We start from the raw sequence: 13,429 nt of genomic DNA, 5'->3' as shown, positions 1-13,429 counted from the left end.
AATGGACGGCTGATGTAATATGTGATATTAGAGTTTATGGAAACACCGTTCTTTGGTGAAGAAAAACTGATCTAAAACATAGAGCTCCAAGGTAGAGACAGAATGTTTTTAGAACTTGAGTAATGGTAATGAAAATGTCCGTTTTTTCCACACTTGCAAAAACACAGAATCTCACCACGTATTTCTGGTCCAGCTTCCAGTACAAGTGAAATAAGACAAAACTAACTTACAAGTATCTTTTCAGCACAATCGAGTTGCTTTGATGCAGTAATTTCTTAATATTGATAAAAAAAATAGCACTAGTTAAACTGGAAGATTATTTGAAAAAAATATTTTTCCTACGTTATAAGTGAAAGAATCTACTAGCACTTTTTCATCGATATTAAAGAATTATTGACTTTGAACAAACCCCTATATCTTGCTGAAAATGACTTGTAAATTAGTTTAGTATTATTTCAAAACTACTGAGATATTTGCACTAGAAACTTAAGACAAAATTACTCAGTAAGGTTTGGTGTTTAGCGGTGCAAAAACTGCAATGTATTTCAGTGCGGACCAACACAGTTTCACTTAATTGCAGTGTCACTGGTATTAAAGCTATCTCCTAAATTGTGACTGTTAGTCACGTTTCAGCTCCCAAACAGCTGCGCTACATTGCGACATCAACAATTCATGTTTTTCTTTTTTTATTTCTTCCCTAATAACAAAAAGTGAAGCCTTTCGAGGTTGTTCAGCTTTTTACATGGAGAGACTGAAAGTTTTTTAAGTTGTTTGTTGGTCTTTGCTCGAGCTCCAGTCAGAACGAATGAAGATGTGTCTGTGAAAACTCACATTTCAGGTTTCAAGTCTCAACTTTGACTGGGCCGTTCTAATACATGGCTATGCTTTGATGTAAACAATTCTGTTGTAACTCTGGGTGCATATTCAGAGTCATGGTACAGCTGTGAGGTTCAATTCTGCTCCATCTTTCTTATAAAGAAAAAAAAAACAAAAAAAAACTGACCAGCATTCCAACAGCATGATGTGTGTTGAGTTCACAACATTATATTCAGTATCATCTTGGCTTCTTCTCTTCATGCAGATCTAAAAAAGAAGCGGATCCCACACTTTTTTACATATTTGTTTGTAAGAAGAAATTTAGCAAATCAGGCATTATTTTCTCCTTCACTGTTAACCGATACTCCGTGTTGGTCCATCGTTTAAATTCTCAACAACGCTGAAGCCTGAGGTGGTAGGATGACAGAATATGAAAAATTCAACATATCACACAAAAAGCTTTTATTCTGTCACTTTTGACTCTCCGAGTCTCGTGTAAAAGAAAAACAAGTCAAAATTTCCCAGAAATGTTGTTGGCAAACACAGCTTATGCTAGCATGCAAGTAGGATGACAGCTGTAGGATTGTGTTTTACACAAAAAACACCAGATATGTTAACTTCCTATACTCTCTTCTGAAGGGTTGCATTGTTTAAGTCTTTTGTATGCAGCATTAAATCAAATGTTATCTGCTACTTTTCTAACATCCTGCTACAGCTAGCTGCGCCGCACGGTTATAGTGCTAGTTTGCTTATGAACAGGAACGTTATTCATTTTTTAACTCCTGCAACTTTTGTCCTCTATTGCAGTGTTACTACTGAAAACTTCCCTGCTGTGAAAACAACAGCATAAAAGGATATTGCTCAAAAGCACACTTGAAATCCTCAACAGTCTCTCTCGACAGGTCATAGGAGGAATGATTCGCAACTGTCCCTCAGCGTCGCAAGACCTGAATATCGTCAGRAATGTATGGAAARCCCTTTAAAGGAGCAWCGCATATGAGAGAAGCATCATAAGCCTTTTGAAGGATGAATGGCAGAAACCTCCCCAAGCAAAACAACTGGAAAACCCTGAAGTCGTTCAAAGCAGCAGGAGTCTCTCAGTATCTTAGTGAGCAGTACTTACCACTATTTTGTACCTAAAATAATGAAATAAAACTATTTTATGCTGATGTCTAATTTTTTTTTTTAAATTGCAGTGCTGTGTGTTACAGACTTCTTCTGTTTTTGCTTTTTTTCCCCCACACACTGAAGTGTTTTGGATGAAACCAATTTTTAAATTGATAAAAGACAATTTGAAGTATTGAAGTGATAAAGAAATTTTCGAGCCATCAAAAGCAAATCCTCTAAATCGTGGATTAACGGTGATCAACCACCTACTTTGGCTCAGGATTACTAGCTAAACATAAGGCTTGTTTAATAAGAAAAAATRTGTACTTCAACAGAACCTTACTGACAACATGAAGCAGGGTAYAGAACCTCAAACAGCAGCACATCCTGCTCCGATTTAAAGAAACCGAAGAAAAGACGAGAAACAAAGTCCGTCTGGAAAGACTTACAGTTTCATCTCTAAGGCTGACTGACTCCAGAAAACTACATTGACAGCCGTTAACCACAAAATGGAGGAAATATGGTGAACCTTCCCAGGAGCAGTCGAATTATCAAAGAGCACATCAACAACTTCACCAAAGAACCAAGAACAAGATCTACAGCACAGTATGTTTACTTGCCTCAGCTCGCGGTCAGTGTTCATGATTCAAGGACAGCAAAGTCAAAATGGCATCATGGTAGGGTTCAAAGACCTGTGATATTAAAGACTCAAAGCCTCTTATAACAACTCATCAACTGAAAACATTTTTTTTATTTTATTTACTCAAGTTAGAAGAAATCTGTAAGAGGGCAAAAATACTTTTTCCATCACACTTTCGGTTTTCTTTATGCTTGTTCATCAGTTATGCGGGATCAGCAGCAATTTTGATCTTTGGATTCTCAGCTTTCCCCGTGCAATCTTTTGCGTCTGGGCTCAACATACAACGTTTTCCTGAAAGCCTGCAGGACCGTTGAYTTCGCCGTCTGGGCTGAAATGATAGAGGGCTGACAGAACCTCAGCGCCAAGACTTCAGAGCGCGGCGAAAAACACAGAAAAACACACACGGCATCCTGCAATCAGGTCAGCCATCTAACGGAGGAGTGTCAGAGTGCAGCCAGAAAAAGACGGAGCGTGAGAGCAAGTGTGCGTGTGTGAAGAAATAAAAGCAGCAGCGAGTATAGAACAACAACAGCAGCAGCAGCATCTGGCCTAGATGGCTGGGGAACGGAGCACGACAGTCCGCTCATTAATGCCGACTGTACAGACTCAGAGCAAGAAGCCCCCCTGAACACGTCTACAGCACACGCCGCGCACGCGCGCGCATTTCAGAGCAACACCGAGCAAAGCGAGAGAAGAACAGATAGGAAGCCGCATGGGGCCCTTTAAAGAGAGAGTAGGTGAGAGAGGGTAGTTTTTACCTCGCCGCCGAGTGAAAAGATAAACTGGGCTCGACACAAACTCGCTGTGTTTAAAACAGGACGCCGCATCCAGTGCTGCGTCACCGACCGCATCAATATTTCAGATGCGGGTGTGTTTGGGAAAAAATAACTAAATAAATAAATCTATCGAATTGTGTGTTACCGTGCAAATACGGCTTTTAGAGGTCCCCCCCCGCAACGCCCCATCTATATTTCTCTCGTTTCTAACTGGAGTGAAAATGTGGTCAAATACAGGCTCAAGCCAGTTTATTCATGCAGAAGATGGAGCTATGTTTTTTTTTAAAAAATGGGTCGAAATATGATTCTTGAAGAGGACTGCTATGGATAGGACCGATTTGAGCTCCTCACAAGAGAGCAGTGCACATGTTTATTACAATATTTTCCATGTAGTACATGGAAAATATTGCAGCAACAACTAAAGGAAAAGAATGGAGGAAAAGAATTATCTCCATCCTCCCCCTCCCTCCCCCCACCTCTTCTGCTACCGCGCTCCTCGGTGTCGGGTGTGCAGCTGACAGTTCATACCTCTGCCTCCAGAGGGCAGTGTGGCCACGTCACTGTTGACAGGCAGACCAGCTCCCAGTCCGTTGTTTAACAGAGGGCCGTCAGAGGGCTTCAGCTGCCACGTCAGACCCAGCAAGTTGATCGCTGCACACAGAGACACGGAGGGGAGGAGAAGCAGAGAGACATGTGAGCGAGGCCAGAGAGGAGGGCTGGAGGAGGGCTGGCAACAAACGACAAAGCTCATCAGCAGAACAACCTTCTTTGCTCCCGTGACTTAGGATACGATCAAAAGGTGCATTTATTTCAGAAATTCAACTTGAAAAGGTGGGGAAACTCAGATATTACATCCACTTATTTCACACAGGCTGCTACGTTTCGAGCTTTTGCCGCTGTGAATTTTGATGACTGTGACTTACAGCTAAATGAAAACCCAGAATTCAGCTTCCTGGAAAATCAGATTACATAAGAATGATTAGAAAAAAAAAAGGATTTTGATAACATAAATGTAAGCAAAGTGAGAAGTATTTCCATGTACTGTACAGTTTGCATTCAATACTTGGAAGTTATGCTGGGAAATTAAATCAGTATGTCCATAATGCTTGACAGTAGAGGGAAGTGTGATCTCTAAGATGTCCTGGACTGACATTTGATGATGACATTTATAAAATAAGTGGACTTAAAAACACAGCCACTGGCCAGGTAGACAATCCGAGTCCAGTTGTGTCCAGTGTCCAGCTGCACCTTATGAATCTATTTCAAACACTTCATAGCTCTTTCAAGACTCCAGCTGTTAGTTGTGCACATTTTTCCTTCCACTTAACTTTCCATTCTTGGATGTAGCTCTATATAAAGAGCCAGCTTCTTTGGCATAACGTCATGTCACATCACGTAACGTCACGTAACAACACAGCATTTTYCCCCCCCTTTTTTATTGGTCTTATGTAATATTATAATCTTATGAGAAGCTATATTCCGGGATTTTGTTCGCTGCGAGCCATAAATATCAAAATTAACAAAACAAAACCCTCAAGTTTTATCGCTTCACGTTAACAAGTCGATTTATTTTCGATTCATTTGAAAGACTAAAATAAATAAATTTTTCCGACTTATGGAGATGCACCTGTATGTGACGGTGCAACATGTTTCGCAGCGCGCGCACTCTCACACGCACGCACRCACACACGCGTACACACACATCGCAGTTAATGAAACACGGCGGAACGCAGGAGCCGAGTCTGTAGAGATCACGCAATTAAGGAATCTCAAACGTCTCCTTTCTGTCGAGTTCCTTTCCTGCCTCAGCCTCGCTCTCTCACTCTCTCCCAGAGCGTCCTTCGGCGTCTGTTGCATTCTTCTTTTTTTTATTTTGGAACCCTTTTGCACCGTCTCGCAGAGAGCGAGTGACAGATTCCTCTCTGATGGGAACACTCCATGGCTCTCCTCTACATTCTCCTCTCCCTTTGTCCTCTGTTGTGTTATTGTGTGTGCTGGTGGCACGAGGYTCCTCGAGTGGGTTCGCTCTTCACTTTGTCAGCTCTTTACTCTCCCCATGTCTCTTCCCTCATCGCTCCCCCCAAACCCTGCAAAACGTCTCCTCCCACCATAAATACAAGATGAGCGAGGGGGACAAAGAAAAAAACGCCAAGCATTCTGTCGCCTTACTAGTTCAATAATATCCTCAGTGAGAGGTATGTTTCTTTTCTTTTATGAATGACTGTTTTGATCTCCAAAGCTYGGTTGATTGAGATGCATTGTTTGAAAGTGACTTGACATTAAAAGGCACCTTCCAGCTCTGCGAGTCCTGTGAATTGGGCTCGGWGGGCATATAGAGACGTGAATGCACGGCGGCGTTAGAATGCATTACGAAGGCGATACTGCGCCTCTTCTCGGGATGGGARCARACTCACAACACCTGCATGTGGAGCCCGGGAATCAATTTCAGTCTTGTCAAAATYCTATCTGCACTTGCCGAGGGTTTGCACACACCGGGAGGAGCGTAAAAGTTTCAGGAGGCGGAGATGCAGATTCGGAATTTGCTACGGGGGGAAAAACTTCTTTCTTTCCTTCATTCTTTTTCCTCTCTCTCTCTCAGTTCAGTGTTTTTTTGTTTCCTCCTTTTTTGTGTGTTTCATCACCCTCTCTCCACTTCTCTCCCCTCCCCTGCTTCCCGGTCAAAGGAAAGCGCTGACACCTTGGCTGCTTCCCGGCCTACACTGTCAGCTCTTTTWTTTATTTATTTATTTTTTATGGAGTGCTGGGAGATTGGAGGGGTTGCGGGTGGAGGGGTGGGCTTGGATAGAAAACAAGAAACAGACAGCGTGAGGCGAGGRCGCCCCCTGTCTCTGTTCTCTCATATCCGAACTTTGACCTCTCCTTTTTAATCGCACCAGCCTTCTTTCCGTTCCATCTTTTTTCTTTGAATTCCCCCCTTTTCTTCTTATCTTTGCCCTGTCCTTCCTTATAGATAACACACACACGCGCGCACACCCCCACACACACAAATGCACACACACACACGCACACACACGCACACACATGCACACACATGCACACACACACAGATGGTATCACAGAGAGCCGTCGATAGAAAGATTACCTATTGAATCAGTTGGAGACAGTAAGCAATTGTGAATCTATTGTGACGCCGTTCTAATTCTAGGTCACCTCCAAGAACACAACAGGCAGACAGCACTGCAGTTAGCTCAGTGTGTGTGTGCGTGTGTTTGTCTGGTTTATGTCTCGGCGACGCTACGGATACACATGTATTTTTCAAAAAATTTTTATTTTTTTTATTCCTCTTTCAGAGCCTTGCAGACATTCATACCTCCAGGACAATTTGGAAACAGTCATCGATGAAAGCGTGGAGAATTAGCTTAGAAGCAGAGTTAGAAAATAAACACAAATGCCAAGCTTTAAGCATCTAACAAAGAACTGACACGGCAGTCCACATGAACTGGTAAGTCAGACAAAGGGTTGATTAATCAGAGATGCAGAGATGCACGACTCACGTTAGAGAATCTCGACGGGGAATCTTTTTGTCCGGTTTTTATGGAAGCGTGCCAAGAAGAGCACCGTTTAAAAAAAWTTTWWWAAATCTAAAAGTTATGTTAGCTGTTTGAAACAGGCCATGAAAGAGGCAAGGCTAGCATGTTCAGGAAGGTGATCTGGTCAGATGACACCAGAATTGATCTACATGCAGAAAAACAAAAACTGCAAATCAGTGGCAGAGATCATCCTCACCATAAAACACGGTGGTGGCAGTATCATGCATTGTGGAGGATATTGATGGGAAGACGGATGGAGATAAAGACAGTAAAATCCTACAGCACCGAGACGAGGTACCTTGTTTATACAGCTCTACAGATATACAGCCAAAGCCACAGCRTGCGCTCGGATGGTCTAGTCAAAGTCCACAATGTAAATCTAGTAAAAAAAAGAAAAAAATAAAAAAAAAAGAGTTTTTCAGCCCATAAAACTTGTGACGAACCTTAAGCAACGACRCAGGGAAGAAAAGGTCAAAGTTTCAGTCTCAAGTTTTGCGAAGCTGCTTGAGACAAGGGTGGTTCCACAAAGTGTTGTCTCACCGTGCAACACTTTTAAGCTTTTTGTTTGTGAAAAAAAAGAACATCAAAAACCATCGATTGTTTTCCTTTTACTTCAAAATTATCCGCCACTTTCTGTKTCTCACGTAAAACCCCCCATGAATCCCATCGAGGTTTGGAAGCGACGCAGTTCCTTTGGAATGCTGCTCTTGTTGTTTGCTTTGGGAAGGAAGCAGCAGCAGCWGAAGAAGAAGAAGGTTGACCAACAGATGGCACACTTACTCCTCCGTGACAAAAGCTCCAAAGCCAACACTCCGTCAACAGGTTTCTTTGCAGCAAGACACAAGAAAGACAAAGAGAGACCAGACACTTATCGTCTTTACCATCCTCCTCCTCCATGGTTACAGCAACACGTCTGACGACGTCTGAGCATAATTTAAGAAAAAACCTGCAGAAACTGATGTATTTCGCTTTGTGCCGACGTAATTTTCAGCATTTTTCTTGCTGGTTGTAATTGCMATAATTACTGTTTTCCAGCTGCATTTCAAGCCTTTATTAAGTGCAGTGCCAATAAAGCCCATCTCAGTTCAAATCCCACTGACAGGAACGGGGCGAACAGAGRATTCAGACYGTCTTAGCACGAGTTTCTCTTTTTACGCTCTGCCTTCTTCATGTATTCAGCTCAACAGATGAGCACAAAAAAAGAAAAAAAAMCAACACACGTGTACACACAGGTATACGGGGGCAGATCACCGAGCAGCAGGTATAACAAGCAAGCGTGTTGGATTAAAAATAGATCAGCTACTTCATGGAGTTTTTTTATTTATTTTATTATTTTTTTTATGTTTTTCCGATTCATAATTCAGCAAGGCAAAGTGCTTGCCTGTATCATCTGCAGAAGGCAGAATTTGAAAGAAAAAACAAAAAGCTACGGCACACGGGGTCCTGTGACAAAAAAAAAAGAAAAAAGAGAGAAGACAGATGATGGTACGGATGAGGAAGGAAGGAGGTGGCGGATCGTGCRCTGGCAGTGAGGTTAGTGGTCAAGAATTCTTGGAAAAGAAGGAAAAAAAGAGAGAAAACCAGAGATGATGCGGCGAAGATGCGAAGCAGAGATGAAGGCACAGCCTCCTCCCCMGTGGATGACCAAGAAGGGAATTACCGATTTTTTTTATCCTGTAACAGATCAGAGGATGACACAAATCCAGCTCACCTGCGCATGTCACAGCAATATTTGTATGTTTCAAAGTTAAAGGGTGTAAATTGATTTCTGCTTGAGTGAGGGGGGAGAAAAAAAGAGTGCCAGTGACAGGGAGAGGTGACTGCATGTCCACCAGGTGGAAAATATTGCATCATCATCATCCTGTTCTCTGGAAAACGTGGAAATGCTCAAACTCTTCTCTCGTGTCTCGCCTTTCTTCTGCTGCCGCCTCTTTGCACGGCTGATCCAACTGAACTACTTGTGATGCTGCTAATTGCGCCAAAGATACAGTGCGGCCTCTTGCATGTATTTATATGTAATCTCTTGCATTGCATGTAAAATTACACAAAGAGCACATGTACGTTCGCACACACACACGCACACACACGCACACACACACGAAGAGCATGTTTTCATTCTCCCCTGGCCATCCAGATAAATGCATATTAACTGTTCTAATTCACCAGTAAATTAACAACTCTGACCTCAATTAGGACGGTAATTGTAGCACAGACCGGTCCCTCCCACTCTCRGCCTGGCTTCTAATTGGTCCAATGCTCCACCCCTTCCTTCCTATCTCATAGGGGCTCTCTATTCTTGGCTGGTTCAAAGTCTGTTTGCAGCCTAAACCAAACGCACACAGAAACTAAAAGAACTCACCTGGAGAGGTCGACTGACGAAATGGATGGATGAACAGATGCAAGGGTAAGAAAGGATAGACRTATTGATGAATGGAATGGGGAGGGTGGATGGATGAATAGAAGAATGATTATATAATTGGATGGATGATTATTGCATTGATTGACAGATGGATGGATGGATATTTGATGGATGATGGACGGGTGATTGGATAGACTGATTGACAGACAGACAGATGTATTGATGAATCTAGTCATCGGACGATGCGATTGGGAATGATCTTTGTAAATATTAACATCTTTCCATGCTTATCCAGACCTGAAATGAAGAAATCAATTTCTCTCCAATAGCAGCATCTCCTGCTGCCAATATCAGAGGAACAAAGGGAGGAAAAAAAAMAAACAACAACACGCTGGGCCAGGTTCTCAACAATCAGGCCTTTTGGGATATTACGTAAAATTTACCTCATGAAATCCACTCATGTAACCTATAAATAAGGCAGCCCTCTCTGTCGACCGAGCTCTGAAGACGCTCCTCTTGCTGAGATCAGTTAGAGTCTCAGACAAAAGGACGGGGGCGGCTGACGGCTGCCTGCTGCCCTTGGGGGTCACATCGACTCCGAGAGACAAACTGTCTGCCAGCGTATACATACGCGTGTGCGTGTGTGTGTGTGCATCAGCGTATGGATGCTGCAAATTGCACGGTATTAACAACAAGCGCGCAAAGCTGCGAGGCCCGATGGGACCTCCTCATCCAGCTGATGCAACTGAACTGTAATTGACTGCAACACAAAAGGTTATGCGAGTTGCTGGCAGCTCTTACCTGCACAAAACGAGAAGAAAGCAACTTAGTAAATCACAGCTGAAAAATGGCTTCTTTACCGGCACTGAAATATTGACAGGACCCACCACCACGGCTGTAGCCATGTGTGTGCATGCATGCATGCATGCGTGTGTGTGGGTGATTGGTTAAATGAAAAGAGATGTGCATCTGAGTGATGTCCTCCTTTCTGAATCCTCATTTCCTTTTCACATATCTGCTCCGTGACCCTCCCTCCTCCCCGCATCAAGCCGCTCTGCCTCACCTCATCCSAGCCCACCTCCAGTCCTCTCCCTCTCATCGATCTGTATTAGAAACAGGATATGAGGAACTATGCTATCTTATCACACATCAGAAAGCGGCAGAGAATGAGTGAGGATGAAAAGACAGAGTGCGTCTTGGAAGGCCASGAGACGGAGGAGCTGAAAAGAAACTGAGGGAAGGGACGGAGAACAAGCAAGTGGGGAAGAAACAAAATCTTCATTCGTCTTCTGTTTAAAACAGAAACAAGTCGAGCGTTGTGGGGCCTAATTGGACTAACGATCGGGCCCAGATAAGACCTGTAAAAAATGAATTAGGAAATAAATGAATGAAGCAAGCTGAGGCACGCTGGTTTAAGAACTGCAAAAGGAAAAAAAAACAAAACACTGCAAACTTATCTAAAAAAAGTAAAAGTCAAGAGATGAATGTTAGAACCGAAAACAACTGTGCACCTCTGCGTTGTATCCCCTGACCAGAGCAGATGACCCATTTATCCCTCGCGGTGCAGATGGTGCAGCACCTTGCGCCGTGCCCTGCCCCTTTTTCCTGGACTGGCAGCGTGCCGTACGATCCTAACCTTTAWCAGCGCGACAGGCCCCGCTGCTGCCGACACACGCTCCACGTCCAGATCCGTATGCCCCGATCCCTGCGTCCCGCCATATGCCCCAGCAGTGCCTTCACCTCCAAAAAAAAAAAAACACGTGGCGCGCACACGCCAAAGACGCACAAGTACACGGACACCTACGCTGGCATGAGCGACACATCCTGACCTCTCACTGTTCCACCTTGGATCAGCAGAAGGGAAGCCGCATGCGACGTGAGAGGGGACGGAGGGGTCAAGGAGCCGGCTTTGGAGAGGAGCCACGGACCCGACAGAGCTTCGCAAGCCGACACATATTCCGGAGGTTTTTTTTTTTTTTTGGCTGAAACCTTGAGAGGATAATAATAATAATACAAATAAAAGGCAATGAAAAGTTTGTGTTTAACAAAGTGGTTGCACTTTTTCTTTAATGCTTATTGCTTCTTTAAACATCTAAAAAAGGGAAGATAATATCATCAGCTACAGAGGTTTCAACTTAAAAAGTTGACAAATTTAATTAAAAGATTGTTTGAAAGAAAATATTATTTAGTTGGACTTCTAATAACAATAGGGCACTACCGCAGCAAGAGAAATTCAATTATTTGGCGATATCAGCTTTTACAAATTTAATTATGTGACTGACAAAACTCTTGATAAAGTTTGAAACAGCTAAGTATTTCTCTTTAAAAAAACAGTTGATATTAGAAACGTGTAAAAACACGTTAYAAATTTGGTCATTATTTTTTTTAACCAGACAATTATCACATTACATATCTTCTTCTCAAATGCAGTATAAGCAGTAATTACATGTCATAACAGGAGTGATTAAAAATGACCCAAAAACTGCATTTTTATTCTGTTCTCAATTTCTTGTTACTACCTGCTACTGCAACTGATTACATATAATAACACTACTAATTACACAAGATAAAACAATTATTACACCTTTGCTGACAAACATCTAAACTATTGCTAATATCTCAAAACCATCTGTTACTTACTTGGAATAACTTGCCAAATTACACAATGCTAACAGAAGACTGTAGACTACTCCATTACTAATAGCTAATTATAAATAGCTGGTTAAGGGTGATAGTATAGTTTAGTAATGGCATCGCATTATGCAAAAACTACAATTCTGGTATTGACAAATAGCTTATTATGAGCAGTTAATGTAAACTAATAATTGCTTAAAATGAACAAAATTTTTGCACTTCTTCCAAATGAACAATTGCTGTTAAAATCTTGCTATACGTTTACCAACAAACCATTAATCTGCTTTGGATATCCAACAAACAGTCGTTGCTTCCTGGTCATTTTTATGTAGTTATTTAGTAGCTAAAMATTACCTAAATATCAGTTTCCTTTACCATCAAAGAAGTACCTTCATTGTTAACTGTTTATTAAAAGCTGCTACTACTAGGACATAACATATAATTTAGCTAATTATTTAAAATTGCATTTTTGTTACAAAATTATGATCAGGTCGTTACTGTCCCATTGCCAAGCATATACTATGCTAATAGTATGACTGACCAAATGCTGCCTATATTTCAACTCAACTACCCAGAGGAGTCGAGGTTTTGTTTATGGCTCCACCTATAATAACTGTGACATTAATATCGATGCATACCTCCCGAAACAAACTCAGTTATTTGCTTTGAAAATACTTTGAAATGCACTTTTCATACAATGAAGACTTTTTTTTCTCCTAGCTAGTAATATATGCATTATTTTGGATAGAAATGTTCATCTTTAATCTTTTTTTTGTTTTTTTCCTGTTTCTTACACTTGACTGAGTTGCTCTGCTTAACCCAGCATGCGTGTGTGAGAGACCTCTGAGTTGCGGATATGAATTTGATTATTATGTATTTACTTTGCTAACTGCACAGCTGTGAACGATAAAGCCATTAGCATGTTATTACGGGAAGGAAACGGTGATGGGAACTCGCCCGAGTGAGGCACTTCTCGCCGGGAGGAGCGGCGGGGCAAGTAAGCGATTGTGATCAGTCTGGAGCAGCCAAGACGGCGGTGATGGATGGGAAGTGGTCGGCTTCAAGGCGTGAAGGTCACACTCGATGACAGTGTTTGTGCGCGTGTGGYTCTGTTTAATCAACACACGGAGGAGGCGGGAGAAAGAGAGAGAGAGAGAAGCCTTAAAAAAAAAATATAAAAGAATAAATAAATACGTGGTGTGAATGCGCGCGGGCTCCTCTCATTCATCAGCGGCGACGGTGCCATGTTGGGGGTACGCCACGGAGCCGGACAAATTCACCAGTCACACACTCGCGCGCACATTCATTTGAAACACTCCCGCAAAAGGTGACACCGGCGCCCGCTAGCAGGAGTTTACTCATAGAAGTCAAGGGCGCACCTGTACGTGTGTGTGCATGTGTGGGATTGTGTGCATATGTATGGGAATGTGAAAACAGTCCACCCGGACGCAACTAGCCTGACAAGTCTGTCATCTATCACACCTTTTTTTTTTTTGTTTACACACTCCGTCTTCTAAGACTCCTATTCTTTCTCCTCCCTTTATTT

General features: G+C 42.4%; 1 protein-coding gene across 1 annotated transcript in view; it reads right to left on the bottom strand.

Moving 5' to 3' along the window:
• The window catches only part of tenm2a (teneurin transmembrane protein 2a), a 288,000-nt gene that overhangs the window by 48,421 nt on the left and 226,150 nt on the right, over positions 1 to 13,429 (bottom strand). Inside the window, exon 8 of the mRNA XM_017307002.1 lies at positions 3,868 to 3,990. Coding sequence (XP_017162491.1) covers positions 3,868 to 3,990 — 123 coding nt within the window. The remainder of the gene's footprint in view (positions 1 to 3,867; positions 3,991 to 13,429) is intronic.

The sequence above is a fragment of the Poecilia reticulata genome, linkage group LG10 (genome assembly GCF_000633615.1).
Source record: "Poecilia reticulata strain Guanapo linkage group LG10, Guppy_female_1.0+MT, whole genome shotgun sequence".
NCBI classification, from domain to species: domain Eukaryota; kingdom Metazoa; phylum Chordata; class Actinopteri; order Cyprinodontiformes; family Poeciliidae; genus Poecilia; species Poecilia reticulata.
The sequence above is the reverse complement of the archived record's forward strand: the minus strand, read 5'-3'. Positions and strand labels throughout refer to the sequence as shown.